The following is a 23603-nucleotide window of genomic DNA, read 5'->3' on the forward strand; positions in this document are numbered from 1 at the left end:
ATGAGATCCATCATCGGTTTCGCTGCCAAATCTCATCAATATCCTCCATGGTCAATACTCTGATTGGTTGTCTCGCATGTCAAGCTAGGATGATCTGGATCCTCTGCTGCCACCTCCGTCGATGATGTGAGGGCCCCCGTGGTCGTGGGCGCCTGGATCTGCCAAGCTCAATGGCTCGATCAATCAGCGTACCTCTGGTGTGGGTGGGATCTAAGATATATTGTGATGACTGCTCCCCTGGCTGTCCTCTGGCTCGTGTAAATAAGTCCATGATCTGTCTCTAGGATTGGCTCTCCCGTGATGTCCTCAGCAAGCTCTCTCTATGTTTGTGCAGACCTAGTAGAAACAGTCCAACACATCTCTAATTCCTCGTATCTCATGACTCTAGAGAATGGTCCAAAACCCTCTCTGATTAGACAGTGGAAGTGGCCTCGTACCTCATAGTACACCGCGCAGTGACATGTGTAGTGTAGCTCTGTCTCTGGCTCTAGGCGACATAATTGACATATCCTAGCCTCTGCTCGTACCCCTCGAAATCGACCAGTTTCAATCTAAAGCTGATGTGAGGATGTGCGCAGCCGTCGCATCTGCCCAATAGCACGCCGTATCACATGAGATAAGTGTGTATCCATGTATGCAGGCCTAGTCACAAAGCCGTCCTCCGTGAGTTGGAGAAGATGCTCTCTATAGAAAGCCATCTACATGCCCAACTCCTACGCCGGCTGTATCCATGTGCTCCTAGTATCTAGGTGAAACAGCTCCTAACGTATTAGTCTGGTGATCTTTGTCCGTGTGAGAGATAGGGAGGGTGCATCTAAGGAGTACTGGAACGGAGGCAATCTATCCATGCTGAAACCATGTGACTGAAACCATGAAGTCATCTGCCCATACCAACATGTTGTGTCACCCTGCAATGCTAGCTGTCGGGATGACTCCAAGGCTAGCCGAGCGTATCTATCTCTAGGGAGGTCCCATACACTGTGTATAAAGGATATTGATCTAGTCAATGCATCGACAACAAGGGGTGGGGCAGCTAGCTCGGCTCAGATAATCTCATGTGGCACTGAGGCCTTGGCCCGAATCATCTGAGAGATCACAGAGACCACAGGCCTCTCCATACATCTCCATCCATCCATGCTGCCAGATCTGCCATGGTGGTCTACAGAGGGTCCCCATATCTGAACTCCGTAAAGCATAGCTAAAGCCACTAGAGTGTCAAAAAGCCAGAGCTTTATTCGCAGTTCATGAAATTGAATCTATGAAAACATCCTCTCCAATCCTCCCAAGGCTGCATAGGCTCTCATCAATCTGGTCTCTGCTGCTCTTCTCAATGAAATCACCGGTCCACTGAAGACTACCCCAAGATAGGTGTATGACTCCACAGTCGCCTGGCCATATGTAAATTTGGGTGTTGACCTCCTGACCCACTGTGATGTGGTGTTGAACACCATAACCTTGGTTTTCCCAAGGTTGACAAACAATCCACTATCATGAGCAAAGGTGTGCAAAGCATCCAAATGACGATGCATCCCCTCCGGAGAGTCGGAAATCAACACAAAATCATCAGCGTATAACAAGATCGAAATCGACGTCCCTGCTAGCTGAGCACCTCTTTCTCCCTCTCTCTACATAGTCTAAAAACTCATTCACATACATCGCAAAAAGAGTCGGAGATAGGGGGCATCCTTGCTTCACCCCAATAGTGGAGTGGACTATGTCAGACATACCCTCAAGAGTGCGTACACGCCCTACCACTGTCCTATATAAAGCCAAGGTCCCCCATATCATCTCTGTGGGCACACCCATGTTCGGTAGTCTGCGTATAAGTCTTGCTCTCGGCACTATGTCAAATCATCTTGTGAATGGCTTCCTCACCCTCTCAACAGCAAAGAAAGTACATGTCTCAAGGCATGTCACCGGTGGGTCTGGCAAAGGTGCCGCCTTGATGCTATGTAGACTCTAGAGAGATGTGGCATATTCCCCCCATGTCTCTGTGGAGGTGATGGCTGGTGGTGGTCAATGCTCATGGAATATTCTCCATGCCTAGCCTGAGTCCTGACTCATAAACAGCTTATACAGATCCCGCTCTAGCTGAGATATATAAGCCCTCTTCTTTCGTCGCATTAGCCGACGAAAGACAATCCGTGATTGTCTATGTGTGGTAATACCTATGATCACCTCCTTCTGTAATCTAAGCCTCGTCTCTCTACACTCCTCATTATACCAGTTGTTCTGGGGCATGCTCCCAGATCGTCTCCGTGTAGGCTAATTGTGGGGATATCCCTCTGATGTTGCATCATGGAGCGTCTCTGTCGGTATCTGAGTGAGCTCATCTAGTGGCCGTCCTGGCTCCTGAGTGCATAGCTGCCTGTAAATCTCATCCATGTACACGGCATCCGTCTCCCTCATGAAGGTATATTGGGTGTGTGTGGAGACCTCTCCTAGTGGAGCTGTGCTGAACTCGAACATGAGAGTGAAAGATAAGATAGCATGATCAACTGCTACTCCAAATCCTGAAAGGATGGAATGAGACATGGCCGGGCCATAACATAATCCATTGTGCTAGGCCCATGTCGGTGTGGAAAACACGTGAAACCTTCCGATGTAGGAAATATCTTTAGGCCATTCAAAATGGCCAATCCATGTGCAATCCATTCAAATCATGGAAATGCAGGTTAAGATACGTTTTTGCTAATGTATGTACACTAGGTGCTATGGGCCCATATCTATCAAGTATCTGCCATACTCACTGTGCTCTTCATCCTGTGATAGTCTGGATAAGCCCATCTCTGTACCATCAAGCTCCCTGAATATCTTCTCTAAAGTATCATAGAATATTGTTTGATGATGGGGCCTGGGCAGTCCTAGCATTGAAGTCCTCGAGTATGATAATGTCACCATCCCTGGAAAACTCCCATATGTCATCACAAAAATAGAAAAGGGGGATTGTCCTCTAGGTGGTGCATATATTGACATACTAGCAGGGAGATAACAAATAGCAATGTAGAGAAATCTGCATGTCTCTGCCTTCAGTCTCACTCACATGTACCTAGCCTGCTCATCTTTGCATGCTTTATGTATCAATGGTTGTCACTCCTCCCTGAATAAAACTGCCACTCCCCCTGAGCCCCGTCCTCGATGCTCTGATCGGATCTCCTCTCTGCAATCTGTCTCCCATCTATATCCGCTCACCTATGGCATGGACTGCCCAGGAGCTTGATATGTCTCAAAATAGAAAATGATGTCCCTCCCCTCAAAGGCACCTACATCAAGGCGTAGAGATCCATTAATGTTCCAAGCGGTCACCTTTAATTTAGTCCCATAGGTCCCGCACCGTCATGTGGGGCGTCGCTCCATTATCACAACCCTCTCGTCTCTATAAAAAGCAGTCTTTCCTTTTTCCCTTGCCGCTCTAATCTCTGGCATTACCTCCTTCGTATGAGCAGTCTGCGAGAGTGTGACGTCGTCCCAAGAAAAATACCCGTCTTCTTAAGAGTGGGTCTTTTCTTCAAAAAGTCCTTTGCTTCCATAGAGGGGAAGCGCAGGATAAGCGCTCTTTCCTTGGAAGTTTCCCCCTTGCTTTCACTTTTCTTGTTACTTACTCGCCAAGCCTTTGTATATGCTGGCGCAGTAACTCCCATCATAAACATGATTTCCTTGGCCTCTTCCTCAACATTATCTTGGTCTTCAAGGCAAGTAATCCTCACATGTAAGGAACGCACATGCCTCCTCTGCTCCTCTGCTAGTGTCAAGTTAATGATGGTAGGTGTGGGAGTGGAGGTTGATTCTTTGCCTTTGCCTTTTTTGGTGACCTCAATCCATTTCTCGGTCTCATCCGCTTTCTGTGAGTTTTTGTAATTATGTCCACCCAAGAAGTCGTCATTTCTTTATTTTGCTCCTCCCCTTCTTTGATGACCCGCACTTGCTCTTTTATGGTATTGAGCTCTTCCATTACCAATGGTTGAAGTTCCCCTTCTTCGAGTGCACTTTGTGAGCGCACTTCGTCAAGCTCCTTCTTAGAGTCGTGCAATTTTCCTCATCCTGGGCCGTGACCCATTCCTCAAGTGTGTATCATGCCTACGAGCTTGCGGTTGATTATGTTGATGGTTGCTTGCATTTCCTCTTTCCATTTTTGGATGGCATCCTCGAGGGGGTCATCCTTGTCATTTTGCTTCCTCATGGCCGCTTGTTATATTTGTGCAGGCACTAGTTCAATACAGAGAGGGCGAGGGCGAGAGAGAGAGAGAGAGAGAGAGAGATGGAGACGAAATGAAATGAAATGTTATATTAACGTCTTCTAAAGTCCACTATGACCTATGAGACCCAAGAGTTACATCATACTGAATCTGATACAAGGTTTGAATAAAAAGAAAGAAATTAACTAAATGGAAACACTCAAAGAGTTGTAAAGGGTGGGTATTGTAAGAAATATGGAATACAATAAGGATCTAGTAGCAAGGAGAGTAGAAAGAGATACAATGCAAAGTAGATTAGTGGCAAATCAAAAACTTTAGATTAGCACACTATTACAAAGTGATGGCGTCATCCACCCATGCGCTCTCAAGTTAGAGCTTAGATGGCGATTTAGACAACTAGAGCAAGTAGGAATACAAGGGACTAACAATCCTTACACAAGGATGTGTTGTGTGCATCAAGTGTGCACACCATTCTACCGAATTAAGCCTCCTTATATAGATGTAAGGGAGCCTCTAAACGCCCATGTGCAACGGCCCTTAGATAGCCAAGTCCAAGTAGGACTCTCCCATACGCCCATGTGTAGCCGCTTTTGGGTAGACAAGTCCTCCTAGAACTTGGCCACCGGCCAAGGAAATCCGGCCACCAGCCAAAGACCACCGCCTGCCGACCACCGCGAAAGCCACGGACAACCGGCCACCGGACGGCCATTTTCCAATTGTCTTCCGGCCGTCCGGCCAAAATATTCCGGCCCTGAATTTTCTCCGTACCATCCATGATCACAAATATTGATCTCATCAACGTGCAAAGCTGGAATCCACCAAATATATGTGCACCATTGGCTTCTCCTCATATGGGGGCCTTACAAACTGTGCAGCATATATTGTGGTGGCAAAACTGAGAGAGGTGGGCATTGCAAGTATACCAACAGGTATAACGAGCTTGAGGGGTACATATACAAAAGGTGGGTATGTATCTCAGAGAAAGATACAAAATGATGGATATGAGTGTATCAGAATCGGGAGATGGCTCGCATCAGTTGATGCACGATCGTGTCAATGTCCTCCATGGGGGGGGAGAGAGAGAGAGAGAGAGAGAGAGAGAGAGAGAGAGAGAGAGATATTTTTAACGTCTATGTGAGGCCGAAGTCTGTCTATGAGACAAATCAAGTATACATGTGTGTATGTCCTTCATCTATCCAAGAGAGAGAGATATATTTCTAACGTCTATGTGAGGCCGAAGTTTGTCTATGAGACAAATCAAGTATACATGTGTTTATGTCCTTCATCTATCGGAAAAGACAAAACAGTCCAAACTAGTATAGAATAAGGATAAGGATAAAAACCTTGGTTTGTGATGGGATATATGGGGGGGAATCAAACTCTAGTACTAGGGGTATGTGCATGTCTATATGCTCACGTAGTACAACCATGCAAATGCATCTAGCTAGCTAGCTCCATCCTGTGTCAATAGGAGGGTGTAAAATGTGGTGCATGGGAGGATCATGAACAAGGGCTGCTTAGATGAACGCAGCTGTGTGAGTCATCATCTGGGCTCGTCTCTCCTCAATAGCTCAACGTGCTCAGGTTTGGATCTCCTCAATCTGTTTGCGGTGGAGTCATGGGCCCGGCATCCACTAACATGTGGGCGTCGTCTGGCCCGCCGGCTCATCTCAGCCTCTTGGAGAGTCACTCCCCTCGGTGGGTCTGGGAGTGGAGGGGTTGTGGTTCTCTGGAAAAAATCTCTAAGCTACGACTCTCTCCCCCCCCCCCCCCCCCCCCCCCCCCCCCCCCGTCTCTGTAGATGGTTGTAGAAGTGTATCTTTGCGCCTCTGTATCTCCAGCAAGTACATAGTAACAAGAAACGGTATTTCGGAGGCCCGAAACGGAAAGCTGTTTCGGACCGGAAGAAACTCGGTTTCAAGCCGGATGAAACTCTGTTTCGAACCTTATTTTTTTTAAGGGTCACTCTGAAGGGAAAAGGCAAGGGCTTGAGCGCCTACTCCAGCCCTTAGAGCTACAGGAGGCCCTCATGGCACTCCCAAGGGGTAGCTGCCCAAGGGAGGATGGTTTGACTCTAAGTTTCTTCTTGGAGTACTGGGTGGTTCTTCGTCGAGACCTTTGTAGTGCCTACCAACACATTTTGCACACTGGGAGATGCATGACAGCAGGTTTCTTGTAGACCGTAGGTTGAAGGTTTTGAGTTTTTGTCGTATAAATTCTAAAGTTTTGTAGAATATGAAATTATGATCATTAGCTTCTCTTTCTAGGCTTCTCCTTTTAAGTATTATATTGGGTTTTTTTTTTAAATAAAAAAACCTCGTTTCTTAACCAATTCGACCGAGGTCGAAACTCCGAAACTCTGGTTTTTCCGTTTCCATTTCTACCGTTTCTATGAACTGGCGAATCGCCACTGGCAAGCTTTGTGGTATGTAGATGTCCATATAGCGTGGTTGTTGTATGAACCCGTCCTCCAACATGGTAAGGAGATGATCTCTGTAGTGTGACATCTTCCGCTGAAGGGGAGATGTGATCCAAGTCTATCTAATATCCTCGGTAGACTCAGCTCTGGGACATTGAGGCGGCAGGCTCGTCGCATCTTCTCTTCCTCAATGGTTGTGTGTATGATGACCGCCTCATCTATTTGGACTTCCGCTCTCGCCTCTTTTTTGATATACTTCTTTACTACTTCAACCCATCCCTCCAATTTGTCGTCGATGCTCGCCGTGAGAGCTTTGGTGATATCCTCCTTGAGGGCTTCCTTGGCTTCCGCTTTGATCTCTCCTTCGAGGCTAATGGATGCAATAGAAGCACTGAGCAGTACGATTTTCTTCTTCAGCTCTTCCTTGTCTCGCTTCCATTCCTCTTTCTCCTTCGCTCTCTTCTCCTCCCACTTCTCCTTCTCCTTCTTCCATGCTTCCTTCTCCTTGGTAAAACCTTCAACCTCTTTCTCCAGCTTATGTAGCCGGTTGGCGATGACGTTGAGGGTGTCCGCCTAGTAGGACGTCACCTTATCATCGGGCTTGGCCACCTTCTCCTTCGTGTTCTTCGGCATGTCGGCGTTGGGAGGAGAGGGGGGGGGAGGGGGGGGGGTGGTTGCGAGTTAGGGTTTTGCGGGCATAGGATATCAGCCGTGCGCAGGGTCAGCCCCAACAAGCAGCGAGCAAGGCGCGCACGCAGACGAGCAGACGAGCGTGCAGGTAGGCAAGGCAACGGGCAAGGCACGCAGGCAAAGTAGCAGACGAGTGCCCAAGTAGGTAGGACTCCAAGCAGGGCATGCACACAGAGAGAGAGAGAGAGAGAGAGAGAGAGAGAGAGAGAGAGAGAGAGAGAGAGAGAGAGAGAGAGAGATGATATATTAACATCTTTAAGAGGCCAAAATGACCTATGAGACCAATCCATTAAAATTTGGTGAATTTGATACCCTGTCTAGGTACAAAAAAAGAGATACAAAAATGAATCTATAGGTGCTACTAGCTAGAACTATGTGGGGTATATGTGACCATTGATACAATGGGTGCCCAATACAAGAGGATGATATACATCCTCCTCCGTACTACGGACGTCAAGATAGTATGGCTCGAATCCTCTGATGTAGTCTCCGTGCTGTGAAGCTCCTCTCCTTAGTCGTGGGCGTCTCAATCTCCCTAGCTCCAATGCTCGGTCAATGAGAGTATCGCGAGTGTGAGTATGAGCTGAGCTTTGCAGTGGTGGCTGCTCCTCTATATGTCCAATGTCTACTGTGAAGAAATCAATCATTTGTCTCTGGGATTGTCTCTCTCCAGATCTCCTCAGTAAACTATCTCTGTGTCTGTGTAACTCAAGTAGATACAGTCCAAGACATCTCTGGTCCTGATAGCTCATGACTCTGGAGAGAGGTCTGTAACCCTCTCTGACTAGATAGTGGAAGCAACCCCGTATCTCGTAATACATTGTGCACTGACATATAGAATGCATCTCCGTCTCTGGCTCTGTATGGCATAGGCGGCATATCCTGCTAGCTGTTGGTAATAGGTATCCCTCTTGATCTATCAGTCTCAATCTCAAGCTAGTATGAAGATGTCTGTATCTGACCAATGGCACACAGTAACCTGTGAGATAGTTGTGTATCCATATAGCTGGGTCAAATCACAAACCCATCCCCTATGAGTTGGAGAAGATGCTCTCTATAGAAAGCCATCTTCGTGCGCAACTCCTGTCTCCTATCCATGTCCTCTTGGTGTCCAACTCAGTCAAGTCCTTGCGAAGAAATCTAGTAATCTCCACCCGTGTAAGAGACAGCTATGGTGCATCAAGGGAGTATCCGAAGGAAGGCAAGTTGTCTAGGTTGAAGCCGTGTATCTGGAACCATGATGACATCTATGCATACCAACATGATGTGTCCCCATGTAAAGCTAGAGGACTCAAGGGCCAATCTGGCATATCTGTCTCTGGTAGTATCCCATAAGTTGCTAGTAAGCACCTCTATCTCCATAGGGGGAGAGAGAGAGAGAGAGAGAGAGAGAGAGAGAGAGAGAGAGAGAGAGAGAGAATTTGGGGGATTAGCAGATTACAGTGAAATTCAAGCTCTAATACCAATGTCAAATGCAACGAAATGAATCGACAATTTACACTTCCACAATTCTTTGTTCTTTCCTTGCTTGATAAATGCAACTTTGTGTTGTTGATGGTTCCTTTTAGATACTTCAAAGAGGCAATGGAGATGGATAGATAAAGACATAGAAGCAAAACGCACCAATAGACATAGAAGAAAAACGCACCAATAGGGTCCCAATCAACCCTCTCAAGAGCCCCCCCACACCGTTACCGATATACCTTCATAAGTTCAGGATAGTCTGAACTCACAAATTATAAGAGGGAATAAAGCACTCATAAAACCATAAAAGCAAGGGACACAAGAAAAGAAAAGAAAAAACAAAAACAAACAAACAAACAAACTAAATCACTTTGTTTGCTACCAAACAAAACTAGATAAAACAAATCACTATTAACTTAAAAATGTTTTTAGAAAAGGCATGCGTAAAATAAGTTGACGCAACTTACTTGGCTTAAAACAAGTACTCAACTTTAAGCAAAAAAGGATAAGACATCTTAAAAATTTAATCTTAGAAATCAAACTTCACACAACGAACACATTCTTAAGTCCTCAGGTAAGCTAAATACGAAATCGAAAAATGAATACTACTACAAACCTAGGAAGAGCAAAGATCCAAACTTGACAATACGTGACCTCAACTTCGCTGCTTGTCCAAACAGGAAGAATAAGATTATCACCTTTATCATGCATAGCTTGGAAAACAGCTATGACATCCCTACTCATGTCGTCAGTGCCCAAGAGTAGGTGCAGGTTTGTATAGAGGTCATTCATACTTTGAACGTACTCTACAAAACCAACGAGCTAAGTTTCTATCACCCTGGAGGTGATGGGCATACTCAGCAAGATAAAGGCTAGCATTTGTCAAGCTATGGTAAAAGCGCGTATCATAGATCTACTTCTAATCCCAAGGGAGTCTGAAAAATCTTAAGGTCTAAAAAGGCACAACAATCACTATTTGTGGTACAGTTAAGAACAAAACTCCTTAGGATAAATTCCTTCGCATACAGAACTCGAATTCAAGTCATAAAATCTTGAAAAGAAGAAACGTCACGAACAAAAAGATCATCTACAAAGCGTCTTACATCGCATAACTTGTGCAAAAATATTGGGCAAGTGTTAGCAAGGACAAGACGCTCCATAAAATCAAATTCATAAGTAAAAAGATAGAAATTAGCAAGAAAAACAGCACAATTGGTGCCCATAGGGATACCAATTGTTTGCTTGAAGAGAGAGTCGCTGATGGTTATATATAGATTGTCCAAGAGAAAATCTAACCAAGATATGATGTCAATGTCATCCACAATCCTAGTGAATCTCTTTCTTCCTTTGTCTACATCTACATTCTTACTTTTCAGCCATAAGAAATCAAAGTTCAAGGTTGACTTTTCTACTAGCAATGCCTTGTACCTATCCTTCTCAAGCTTGTACGAAAAAACTTTTGAAATAAGAGACTTGACTCTAAATTTAAGGTCCTCCAAATTTAGCTTCGTGTATAGCGTTGTAAAGTCAAAAGTTTGTAGACATAAAGGAGAAGATTTCTCCTTAAGGCTTCTTGAAGAGTTCAAAAACTTTCTAATAGGAATCACACCTATTGAATCATTTAAAATCCAACTTGACATAGTAGGTACGTCTGCTTCCTTTAGCATATTTTTCCACAATTCATTTACGCTAGGAAACAATAACTAAGCCATTTGGAAACCTCGGTCAAAGAGGTGTTACAAGAAGCAGCTATAAATCTGGGCTTTATAGGGTTCTTGTGGAACTTTCAAACAGTATATAAAAAAGGTAATTTAGGCTGGCACTTGAAACCAAAAGACTTACAAAAGTCTTTTGGTGGAATTTGCTTTAGATTGCGTAAATGGAATATACCTAGATGAATCCAAGATAAGCCTAGATTCACCTTTAAAGGAAAGTGCAAGGTATAGACCCGTGGTAGTCACCCACAAGACAATATAACCATCAGCTCCATCATGCATAGTATTATATATACCTAGATGAATCCAGGATAAGCCCAGATCCACCTTTGAAGGAAAGTGCAAGCTATAGACCCGTGGTAGTCACCCATAAGACAATATAACCATCAGCTCCATCATGCATAGTATTGACTAAATACCACAACAACCCCACTAATGTCGTTAGTGCCCAATAGTGGGTGTAGAACTAGGTACTAACATATACTCCCAAACACAACATACACCACACGCACACACACATGAGCATACATCAACACAAAGTTCAGTGTGCTGAGTTTTTGCACACCCGATGTGAGAGGATACAAGGGCTGAATGCTGGCTGCAAAAACGCATATCTGAGATGTAAAAACGCACCAAATCCATCGTGAGAACCAAGCTGAAAATGCAGTAGATGATGGAGCAAGTGTCACAAAGTGATGACGTGGCGGACAGCAGAAACCCTAATTTTTGCTAGAAACCCTAATTTCCAGAAATCACGGAGGCTGAAAAAAAAAATTTGATGAGCGACGCGAATTTTGCTTTTTTTATAAAAAAAGATGAAAGACTCTCTAAGAGAGAGAACTGATGCTTTTTATTTTAAAAGCTTTTGGGGCTCTACTTTTGGGCACCCCTTGTATCTTTAAATAAGTGGTGAGGGCTTCGCTTCTCAGAGCATCTGGACGCAGAGTCTGAGAGTGAAACCCTAGGCACTCTCTTGTACTTTGATCTGATTAATATAAAAAGAAATACCGAAAGGGGCGTCAGTCTTTGGGGCCAATATCTCTAGGCACGGAACTCCGCCGGGCCAGTGCAAATCTATTGTGATCTGTGAATTGTTTTGAAGTGGTTATTTGGTGCTGTCGCGGTTGATTCTTGACTTGGAGTGTCCAAGTCTGTTACAGCAAGGGATGGGCAGCAAGGATGCCAATCTCAAGGCTGTGGGGCATGGAAGAGAAGGCTGAGGATGACTGCTAGTAGGGGCTCCTAAGGGGCTGCAAAAGGAATTGGTCTTCTCTTTTCAATCGATACCATTTGTAATCATTATGGCAAGCACATCATCACATTTTCTATTAACGATGATAAAAATTCTTGTCTACCTCATTTTCTTTATTTTCAATGTGGCTTGAAGGAATGAAGAAAGGATGAGCTATAGGAGTCAAAAGCTAAGAGGGAGAGAAAGAGAGAGAGAGAGAGAGAGAGAGAGAGAGAGAGAGAGAGAGAGAAAGAAAGTTGTATTAACACTCTTTTGAGGTTGAAGTCGACCTATAGTACAAATCAACACATCTCAGTTGCAATCCACTTCGGTAATCAATGCATAGAGACATAAAACAAAAATAAAAATGAAAATAGCTTCTAGGGAGTTTTTTGGACTCCTAATAGTTACAATTACAATCAAATTCATCGAAAATGAAGGGTGACACTCCTAATAAAAATGAAAATAGCTTCTAGGGAGTTTTTTGGACTCCTAATAGTTACAATTACAATCAGATTTATTGAAAATGACAAGTGACACACATTTAGTAGCGAAATTGTTATAACACTCAAGACTCTGACCCCATGAAACCCTAGGAACAAGAGTCCCACCTCATGCTCGCCTACCAAGTAGGCAACACCGTGGGATGCACCACTGAGAAAAGGTATGTCTATCTCAAATACGGCCGAGCACAGCCATAAAACTGCCCTCATTCCCTAATACGCTCCTTGGAGATACTGGAGCCACAACCAAACACGAATCTCAACTCTTAACACCCCCTCTCAGCACTTGGACAGGAAACAAGTCCAAGGGAGCTTGTGTGAGAAGATAATGTCGCTTGTGGAAGAAGTTGGTGCAAATATCAGCAAGGTTATCAAAAATTCGGAATACAGTCTAGTCAAATAGAGCCAACCGTGGTCTTCTCATGTACAAAATGGTATTGTATCTCTATATGTTTGGTCTAAGTATGAAACACTGGGTTCCTCGCAATGGCATGTGCAGCCTGTGGCCATCCTTTAGAGAGTCAGTGTCATAGTTTGTGGGACTACCCCATGGCAAAGCAGGTTTAGCTTCGAGTTCTCCGATTGATGCCAGCCCTCTCCATAGCCCGACAGTACACTTGGGGGTGCTACAGCCTGGTCCACTCTCATGGGCCATGCACTCCACTATGAGTTGGCTTCCACCACAAGGATGATAGTGATTCAGGAGGGTCGACCTATACTTCAACTTGCCATAGAGCTCATCGCCCAGAAGTGGTGCAGTGATAGAGAGTGGTGTTGAGAGCTCATCTACGGTCTGACACTCTAGTTCATCTGGCGGGCCCGCTACTTTCGCAACTTCGAGGCTCGCTCTATTCCACCAGCAAAGACTATTCGTAACATTTGTCTCGAGCTCATTAATACACTCAAGGGTCAGTTTGAGAGACTTCAGGGCAGCCCAAACCTGTCAAGGGCTGTAATTGCAGGTTTTTGACCCAATTTCGGCAACATAACGGTGCCAAAACCCCTGTGGGGGGACTTTCCATCGCTGGACCTGTCCCAGTTCAAACCTGCGTTTTTTGGCTGGCACCTGCGTTTTTGAGGGACCTGCGTTTTTTCTCGCAACCCAAGCAACTCTTGCGTTATCAGCCAGAGAAAGGGAACGCTATGCCCCACCCACTATGAATCTTGCCCCCACCCCCCGGCTCAGCATCCGGTGCTTTACCGGCGACATTCCTCTTCATTTCCATCAAATTATAGCCATTCCCCACTGCTGTTTTCTCTATTTTCAGCCTATTAGAGGCTGTGACCTTGATTCACCACCCTCCCCAAACCCCCTGCACCGCTCCGGACAATGCCGGGAGCGTACGAGCATGCTGAAATTCGCTGGACAGCAGCGTTTTTATCACCTCGCAGTTGCGTTTTTGGGTGGACAGCAGCCACATGGTTTGAGTTTTTTTTACAAAGCTGGTGTCCTGGCAGGACACCATCCGGTGGTGGTCCATGCAATCTCTCGTGATTGCTGCAGTACACGGTGTCAAAGAGTTGGCGGTCTTGCCAGGAAGGCGCCGGGCCTCTAGCTGTGAGAGTTTGTGGGGAGACTGTGAAGCTTTTCACTTAAGCGAGCTTAGTGTTTGTAGAAAATACATTGTGTGTAGCCATTGGGATCTTACACACAGACACACACATACGCACACGTGAAACCCTCAAAACAAGACAAAGATAAAAACATCAAGGCTTTGATCGTATCTAATCAAAGGTAGGATGAAAGGGTTCACTGATTCATTTATAATGGCAAGTCGTTGTGCTCCAAATAGACTGCGAATGGTTCTTTGAAACTGTAACTTAGTTCTTATGTAGATATTTTGCCTAGCGATAGGAATGAGCCGTGTATACAAGTCTTCTTGGTTCATAGTAATATTAAGAAAGCAAGACTCAACCCCTAGAGGAGAATAAATATGTGCACATCGAAAGAATTAGAGTAGTCTAGTAGTGGCAAAATAAGAGGATGTGGAGAAAGAAGAATCTCTTGCAGTCTTTCCGGCCCAAAGAGAAACACAATTCTCTGTTGGAAGTGGATTTTACGGCTAATACAAACGTTAATTCTAATATGTTGTACAAAATGAAAGGGTTGAAAAGTTACACCATCGGGGTTATTCATCTAAGAAAGCTCAAAAAGCAGTCCAAACAATGGAGGAAAGAGATAAGAGAGACAATCAACACACAAAGACCCACACAAACTTAATCCAAAGAAGTGAAGCACACCTCAAGACTTGTGGTATTGTAGCCAACTTGATGAAGTAGATGATGCGTAATAGTCCCCAACACCGTTTGCAAGCCACCAACAATGCGTCTTTATTGATGAAAGAAGGTTACAAAGAGTGTATGAATATTACAAGTGAGGAGATAGAAGACTTGAGGCATGAAGTAGCAAGCTCAAGATGTGTTGGGCTAAGATTGAGAGAGAGTTTTCCTCACGGAGATGGCTAGGAGGTTGGGTGATGGCTTGATAGAGTGGCTTGATTATAGGGATTGCTTGAGCGCTTGGTTGCTTGATGGTTTGCTTGATGATCAAGTGAGCAGCAAGAGGCACTTTTTATAGGTGAGGTTGCCTCTTGAAGAAGATATTTGCTTAGAAATATCCAAGGGAGTTTTGCGACAAGTGTCTCCCTTTTCAAAAATATCTTGAAATTATCTTCAAAGTTTCTAGAACTCTCTTCAAGAAATATCTAGAGGTTCTTCTAGATCTTTCTCTTCAAGAAAAATCTAGAGGTTCTTCTAAATCTTTCTCCAAATATCTTCTCCTTGCCGCCATAAGCCTTCAAGAGTAGCTTTATAAAAATTAAGAGAGAGCTTGGCATACATCATGGATGACATCAAACAAACTCGTAACCACTTTTCTAAGGGATTTTTCTAGGTCCATAATCACTCCAAAGTGCACCTACTATGTGTAGAATGACACCTCATGGGGTATACTATGACTAAGGCCACTTTTGGCCATGCTATACATGTCATATGCCACCTAAGATGCCTAGTAGATAGGAGGTAAGTTTTATAGGCTTATTTCATCATGGCTCCAAGAAGACGTTCACAAAGAAGCCCGGGTTCGAAGCCCATTACCAACAAGAGTGACACATCAGACTTCGACTAGCTTTTTGCATGCTAAATAGAAAATGCATATACTTATGCATCCTTAAGGTATACACATAAAATCCATAATATTGTAGGGCTTAGCTTGCGTTCCCACTATGCACGTGCCACGGCACGACAACGGTATCTTCGACATCGGCTTGATCATCTACGGGCGTACATCTCTTGGGAGATCCATTCATTCTAGCCATATTTCATTGCGCACTCTGAAGGGTTAGTGACTTGTGGTTTGTTTTGGACACACCTATGCACTCATCAAAGGAGTTCACACGAGATACAGCCATACTCATGGTATATGGGATTCCGACATTCCCAGAGAAGACAACACCATCTTGGGTGGACAGACACTTACCACTTGACCTCGACACATCAGATCACTTGCTTACACAGGAGCATCCACATGAACTTAGGGAGAGGATCTTGGATCTCTTCTTGGACACGTTCATTGCTTGGATCTACAGACTGGGTGGGACTTCATTGCTTTGGACTCTCTTGGAGAAATTACCCGCGAGATGCCGAAGATAAGGCATCATTACGTGACTACATCCGGAGTCACTTGGAGCTTAGCTTGGACGGTAGTGCAGTTGCTCTTCTACACTCCTGATCATTTGGATTGCTACCTTGAGAGTTGCTTACACTCACCCTCCGTAACCTTACAGCAGACTTATCTCCCGACCTGGGTAGTAGGCCACTCCCAGCTCATTCACATTGAGAGCCACACCGAGGTTTGGTGGCGTTGTTCGTGCGGATTTTGTTTTGGTTGACATCGCAGGATTGGAGGTAGGAGATATAGGCAAGACGGCGCAGAGAGATTGGTCTGGCCTTTCCTCTTCTCAGAGGCCCTTCATAGTGTAGACTGTTGAATCTGGCTTTCCCCTCATCTTGGATTACCCTACCTACTGACAAGACACCATCCGGTGGTGGTATGTGCGGTCTCTCGATGACTGCTGCAGCTTACGGTAGCTTCTACAGTGCAGACTGTTTAGTCTGGCTTTCCTTGTTTCGGTCCGCGTTTACGGCGTTGATTGCTACATCTAGCTTTCTTTCTGGAGTTTTACACAGCTACAGACACCTAGCCACCTTGGGTTGCAGGTGCTTCTCATGATGGCTCCTGGGCTTCCCCATTTTCTCCAGACTGTTTTTGACTACAGACACCACATATCCTACTAGGTAGGACACTTGCAGATCTATTGGCAGTTCTTTTACGATAAGGAGTTGTTTTCACACTCAGTTCGGGACCTTCATGCAGTATTTTCACCCTGTATCGACGGAGTATAGCAGTTTGCTACACTGCTCGTGACGGCACTTTACCATGGAGATCTCTCCAAGGTTGGAACACCCCAAACTACTGCCACACTCATGAGTATCTTTCAACAGACATCTTCATCCTTTGCCTCACATCTTCGGCTTAACGCGGTTTGTTCAGAATCAGGTACTGAGAGGGGGTGTTAGATTTACAACACTGCTGCTTCACATAGGTCTATGGCATACTTGTACGGCTTGTGTGTGTCCGGGCTGGCCACATATGTATAGGTTGCACTTTTGTCCAGCCGCCCAGGTTTGGGGTGGTCGCCCACCTAGTATGGTACGTATTTACATGCTAAGTCGTGGGGTAGTATCGAGACTGCTCGACCTTCCTTAGGCACTCATATATATGGGGCCACGGGGTACCCACTACACACAGCATCTGGCATTTGTACATCACGTTGGCTCTCTAATAGAGCAGCGTTTTCTGTTGTAGGTCAGTGGGGGGCCGATCGCCCCCTTTCCCCACAAATGTGTTGTGTCTATTGTCTCTCTCTCCTCTCCTCTCTCACGCTTCCGCACACGCGCACTCTCACAATCTCATGCACATATGCAATGTTGACACGTGCTCCTTTGTGGAGAAGCATCTGCTTTTTCAAAAAGCAACCCACTTTTTCAAAAGCAACTCCATTTTCTCAAAAGCTACTAAGAATCCATCTTCATTCAAGTGCTTGTCTCTTGCCCGCAGCTCAATTTGGAATCTACTTAGACGATGGAATATTCCCTACTCCATGCTCTAGTCACCACCATGTGATGCATTAGGAATTGCCAACTCTTAGTCTCTCACCCTCCAAACTTGCGGAACAACTGTGTTTCAAGTTACGAGGAAACGTTCAAAAACTTTTCGCCATTCCGAATGATGCCCTATATGCGTCCTTTTAATGTCACGGTGTAAATTATCCCCATGTTAATTAAACATTCACGTCAAACTGACTGCCTCACAACACACCTAACCATGGAAGGAAAGGGAAGACAATGAGAAACAAACTTGTAAGCAAACTATGAAAAACAAAGCACCTTATCCCGAACCCATCCACCAGCAACTCTGAGAACACTCTTGAGGTTGTAATGCACAAGAAAATCTTTGAGAATGTTGAAGATCTTGGACTCCACCTCAGTGAGTTTGATAGAGTCTGCAATAGCAATAGACTTCCTAAAGGATGGAGGCCCTGTGGTAGTGGAGAGGCTGCGGTGAGTAACGGGGATAGGGAGCAAGCGCTTTGGCAATGGTCTTTGAGCAACAGCTTTCTGCTGGATGACTTCTGGACTTTGCTGCATTATGGGCTTTTGTTGAATAGTTTTAACATAGCCATTGCCTGGGACTTTTACAGGCACCTGTCCATGGCCTTCATTGCACCGAGATTGTCCCTGGGTGTTTGAATGCTGCCAAGCTAATACTTCACTACCTTGGAAATCCAACTGTGGATGATGCGTGCCATGACCGGAGCCTCTGGTTGATGAAGACACTTGCTGATGAGCTTGGAGAACACCGTATACAGGACCTAATTTATGTGAATCTATTTGATAGTGCCCCCGAGTTCTGATCTCATCAATCCTGCAGGTTTGTACCTGGTCTTGCATCTGCTTATGGGCTACAAAAGGGCTTTCAACATTTCTACGACCCACATTCACCTGAGCCTGGGCTTCTTGTAGCCCGTAGCCGTTATTATCTTGCCCATGACTCTGCTTGTGATACGTGAGCAGTCGCTTCACTACCATTACTTGCCATCGATTTTTTTCGCTTGACGTCCCAGATGCAGATAAAAAGAGCGAATTTTGCAGCCATAGCTGCTCCTGCGAGCGCATCCGCTTGAGCATCCACCAACGTGGCACCAGGGGTGTGAGGATAATAAGTGGCTTATTAAAAAGTACAAATTCTGGACTTTGGTGTGTTGGGGCCGGCCCCTACGATCGTTTTTGGCCTGCCCAAAGGGCAAGGCTATAGCGTTGCCTTCTCTTTTTGTTGACTAAAATAGGTAAAAGGTTGAGTTGTATTTTTAAGCATTTTTTGACATGTCAAAAATGTTGATTGGTTGAAATAAGATAGTGGGCACTTATTGAAATGAATTGGGTAAATTTAATGATGGACATGTCTTGACTTTTGAAATATGAAATGAACTCTCATATATCAAAGAAAAGATTTTGGGTTGCCCAATGCCTTTGGAAGCATGAAACCTTGATAGCCTTACATGTTAAATGATAAAGCCTTAGAGGCTCCACAAATCCCAAGAGTCACATTTTCATTTTGAAATTTGTGTTACCCACCTTTTCATTTTGAGAATTTGGTTGTAGACTAAAGTTGTCATTTTTGTTAGTTAAAACTTGAGGTAATAGACTAAAGTTGTCATTTTTGTTAATTAAAACTTTATGGAAGGAATTTATCATTTAGGGTTTTAACCTTTAAAGATTTTTTATTTTTATTTTTAGAGATTTAAAGCTAATTTTAGAACTTAAAGATGTAGAACTTTTAAAGTAAGGTCTCCAATGATCCAATGAGGACCTAGAGTTTTTTTTATACTAGAAAGTAAAACTTTGAATTAAAGAAAGTGAAAATGTTACATGGATCCACAAGTAGAGGGAGGGTCACCCCGAGATGCTAGAGTTTTAAGACTTAGAACTTTAAAGCTTTTAAAGTGGGATTTACAACTTAAGGATCTACAGTTTTAAATTTGTAAAAAGGGCTCTAGAGCTTAAAAATGTAGAATTTTTAAAGTGGGATGTAGAGCATAGGGATCTAAAGCTTAGGGTGTAGAGCTTAAGGGTGCTTTTTTAATTCAATTCTATGTGCTTATGTTTTTTTAAAAACAAAACTTAGAGATGTAGTGATTTTAAAGTGGGATCTAACCTCAAATCAAAGCCTAAAATTGACGCCTACTTCTTTTCTCAAGGGCTATTTTGCCTATCAAAACAATCTCAAAATTGCCTGTCATTTTTTGTATTTGTATCTTTAAGTTAACGTTATATATGGCAAATTATATAAGTTGATTGAATTACACAAAGCATATGAAAGGGGGCTTGAAAAATTGGATGTCAAAATGAAATTTTTATCATGCCTGGCAAACCTTGTGATTTTATCACTTGTTGCATTCGTTCTTTCCGGGAATCCTAGCATAATAAGTGAGTACTAGTAAGGCCAGCCGCTAACGGCCTCTCTCTCTCTCTCTCTCTCTCTCTCTCTCTCTCTCTCTCTCTCTCTCTCTCTTTATCGCGTGCACAGGGGCTTCTCTAAGTTTTGGAGTTAAGCCTTCATGTCACAAATTTCGACACGTGTAAGGGGCTCTCCCTTCCGCCATATTATATTAGTTTAGATTCTTGTTGTGTGCACGTACTATTTCACACAATGGTATTTATTAATTTCAGACTATAAGAGAGACTTAAAGAGAGAAAGAGATGAACAATGAAAATTGAAAATGTTTGTTTTATCTAGTTTTCCAAGATGTGCATTACACACATCATCTACATGCAGATCCTAATTTCTGGGTAAGGGGAAGGAGGGCATTTCTGGGTATATTTGCTAGCTGATGGTTGCTTGAAATGAGTAGAAAAAAGCCTCTTCTTCGACTTTGGACAGAGAGGAACAAACTCAATATGTAGAGAGCCTTTTAGAGTCTCCATGCCGATGTTTTTCGGAAGCTCTATCAATGCTTCATCGTCATGTATGTTGATTAGTCTTAGTTGCATGCTTAACTTTTCCATGCTCTCTCTCAAATGTTCCAAGATTGTCGAAAAATAGGCCATAAGGATTGCAACAACAAAGTATCAAAGGTTGTGAGCTCTCAAAAGAAAATGCTCCTACAAAAGAACCCTTAAAAGCTCTATATCTTTTGCTAGCATGACATATATACAAAATTATTTCACAAATATAATTTCATTTAACGTAATAGAGGTTGGTGGTATGAAAGGTGAATCAATCCTCGTTTTTACTTTTAATCCACCTCGAGTATTTCATTGGTGATAACTATGATTTAATGTGTGATTGATGCATGCTGGTAGATGAGTAGATATAGATTACCAGGACTCGTTTACTTCAAGGAGTCTCTACTTCTTTAATAACGAGCAAAGCATATTTAACTCTTAGTTCATATAAAACCCCTTTTGAACCATGCAAACTCTATTTTTAATTTAAAAAATTACTTATTACCTAAAGTGGAATGTATCTCTTCCTCCTTTTGAGCTTTCTTTTTGGCTTTCTAAAAGAAGCCTTAAAGATGTGTTGGGTTAGGCATACTTTCAATGTTTTTAGTGATGATTGAGGATTACCTTAAATGTTATTTTGGTTTAAATTATTAAATGAATATTTTTATTTCACCTTTCATTTCACTTCCTCACATGGCTTGACTTCTCTTGCATTCTATTCTTTTAGAATGATATAGTTCTTGTAAGTTCTATACATACATATACTTATATACATACACACACACACACACATATGTGTGTGTATATATATATAAAATAGAAATAAACAAAATTAATTTACATATATAATAAAAAGATCTCATTAACATATATTATATATTCAACACACACACACATATATATATTAATGAGTTCTTTCTCTATATATTTATTTATAGTTATATTGGGCGGGTCGCACTCAGAGCTAGCAGGGATAAGCAACGATCAAATTCATTAATAGTACGCTTCCTCACTTCTTGTAGACCTGCAACAAGCGCCCTACTATTCCCTTCAATTTTGAAGGTATTATGTTATATTTCAGCAAGCGACTGATGCAGCGTGAATATCTGAACCCATTCACCAATCAACCCTTTTTCCCTCATTTCTCTTAGCCCTTCCTACTCCCTTCTGAGTGCGACCATGTTCTTCCTTCTCCCCATTTTCCCCTGGTAGCTCTGGTGCGACTCGGCTCTAATGAGCAAACCATGGTAAAGAGAAGAAAAATCGGTGCAATGATGTCAAAACTTAGTTCAAAAATCCTTAAAATTTCAAAAAAAATCCTAGTATTTTTGGTTTGCTTCTTTGCAAGGAGGACACTGGATCGCTTAATAAAAGAGACATTCTCGAACATCGCTTCACCTTATATAGTTCTAATTAAACTCAACCTAATGATTTTATCACTTTCTTATTGTTTTAGTAAGCCATCATGACCCTTTCACTTGTTTATTCAAGTAATAAAATCAAATACATGCACGAAGAAGTCTCTCACTCTTGTATGGGGGAGACTAGATCCAATATGTGTGCTTTGTCTTCTTTGTCTCCATCTCTACACATAGTTGTAATGTGTTTGCAAATACTTGTGCATAACAAATTCAACATCTTGCAAAACAACTGCAAGTCTCTATAATTCTAACTTTTTGCATCTAACCCACCTATTCCAACAACAAGAGCCCCATCTCTTCAATTCTTTCACTAAGAAGTATAGAAACTTGCAATCCAGATCACCACATTGTATTCACTTATCCCTTTAATAATTTATATTATGCAAATAAGTTATCTACACCTTTCAATGTAGTTCTCAACCTAAACACAATACTGCACAATCACGTCTACGAGACACTCGTTCCACTTGTTTAAAGTGTAAACATAGTGGACACCTCACACCCAATTGTTGTGTCAAACCTACTACGAAAGAAGCCCCCTCCCAATCCTGTTGTTTTGATGAACTATGTGCATGTAAGTGTGGATATTGATGAATTGCTTGCAGAAGGGAAGCCCTAGAACCTTCTCCAAGCTCTTCTTACATACAATCCCTTACACCCATCTCTCTCTCTCTCTCTCTCTCTCTCAGACACTTACACACTCAAGATTAAGACACTTCTTTCGTATGCACACGCACATACAAACAATTAAATGTAAACATAAAGTTGAAAGGAATTGTAGGAGATGAAAATGCACAGAGGGTGACCAAAATTGCACAGACATATTGATCATAGTAGAAGAGAAGAGAACTAGCACACTTTTTTGGTACGCACATGCACATACAACAAATTAGATGTAAACATAAAGTTGAAAGGAATTGCAGGAGATGAAAATGCAAAGAGGGTGACTGAATTTGCATACTCATATTGATCGTAGTGAAAGAGAAGAGAACTAGCACACTATAAGCCTAAATCTTAGCCCCCAAATTGCATGGCACGCGTCTTGGCACTTGGGTATTTTACATTGAAAGCCAAAAATAGGCCCCTCTTTACAAAAATAAGATATTGTACAAAGGATCAATGATGAGTAGTTGTTATGTACCCAAAAAAAATAGAGGTGGTTGTGACCACGAAATAAATAGAAATGAAAGAACTTCTTTTCAAGCCACCTTTATAAACTCCAATCTTTAAACATGAGTTTACACATTAGTTACACAATCAACCATTGGATTAGCAATCAAATAAATATGCAAGTTCAGTTATTCCCAATAAAGTGTCAATGTTAAACCACAACAACACAATCGATCTTTCACACGTCTCTAAGTTATCACTAAGGTGAGATGGTCGAGGTCCTTTGGAAGGTCTAAATAGAGTAATACAAAATGCATTGTGAATGGGTCAATGATAGGGCAAATCAAGTGTAAATGAGGCATTATTAATGACATATGAGATAAGGAAAAGTACAAGAAAACGAGAACAAAAATATTTGTGTCAACACTTTGAATTCGACGTGTTTTTTAATATAAATAATTACGCAATTATCTTCCTTAAAAACAAGAGCTCTTTGTCCTTGTTCACACCCTTGGAGTATTGTTCATGTGAGTGTTTTATGGCATCATGAGCACTTGGATAAAGATATTGAAAATCGATAAAAATCATCAATAGTATTAACAAACTTAGACAAACGAGAAGCGGGTTTGGGAAGTTAAAATGTCGATAGATGATTTCAAATGATAACTTACTGTTCACACGCAAAATGTGCAGTGTTATTGTATGCAAATTGCAAGATGTGCAATTACTCATTCCACTTCTTAGGCTGTGTGTGAACATATGCCTTGAGAAAATCAATGATTAGTGC

The 23603-nt window shown here is 42.9% G+C and overlaps 1 protein-coding gene across 4 annotated transcripts in view; it reads right to left on the reverse strand.

The window, feature by feature from the left end:
• LOC147455425 (CCA tRNA nucleotidyltransferase, mitochondrial-like) overlaps positions 1–18564 on the reverse strand; it is an 80722-nt gene extending 62158 nt beyond the window's left edge. The window contains exon 1 of one of the 4 annotated variants that reach the window (XR_015188351.1): positions 17667–18562. Coding sequence is in view for 2 of the 4 variants with exons in the window: in XM_086514204.1 (XP_086370330.1) it covers positions 17667–18467 (801 nt within the window). In the remaining 2 variants the exon portion in view is untranslated. Of the gene's footprint in view, positions 1–17666 lie in introns of all 4 variants that reach the window. The other 3 variants (XR_015188352.1, XM_086514204.1, XM_086514205.1) reach the window with 3 other exon arrangements.
• Positions 18565–23603: the final 5039 nt, after the last annotated feature.

Source organism: Adiantum capillus-veneris, chromosome 6, assembly GCF_014529385.1.
Source record: "Adiantum capillus-veneris isolate H3 chromosome 6, ASM1452938v2, whole genome shotgun sequence".
Taxonomy (NCBI): Eukaryota; Viridiplantae; Streptophyta; class Polypodiopsida; order Polypodiales; family Pteridaceae; genus Adiantum; species Adiantum capillus-veneris.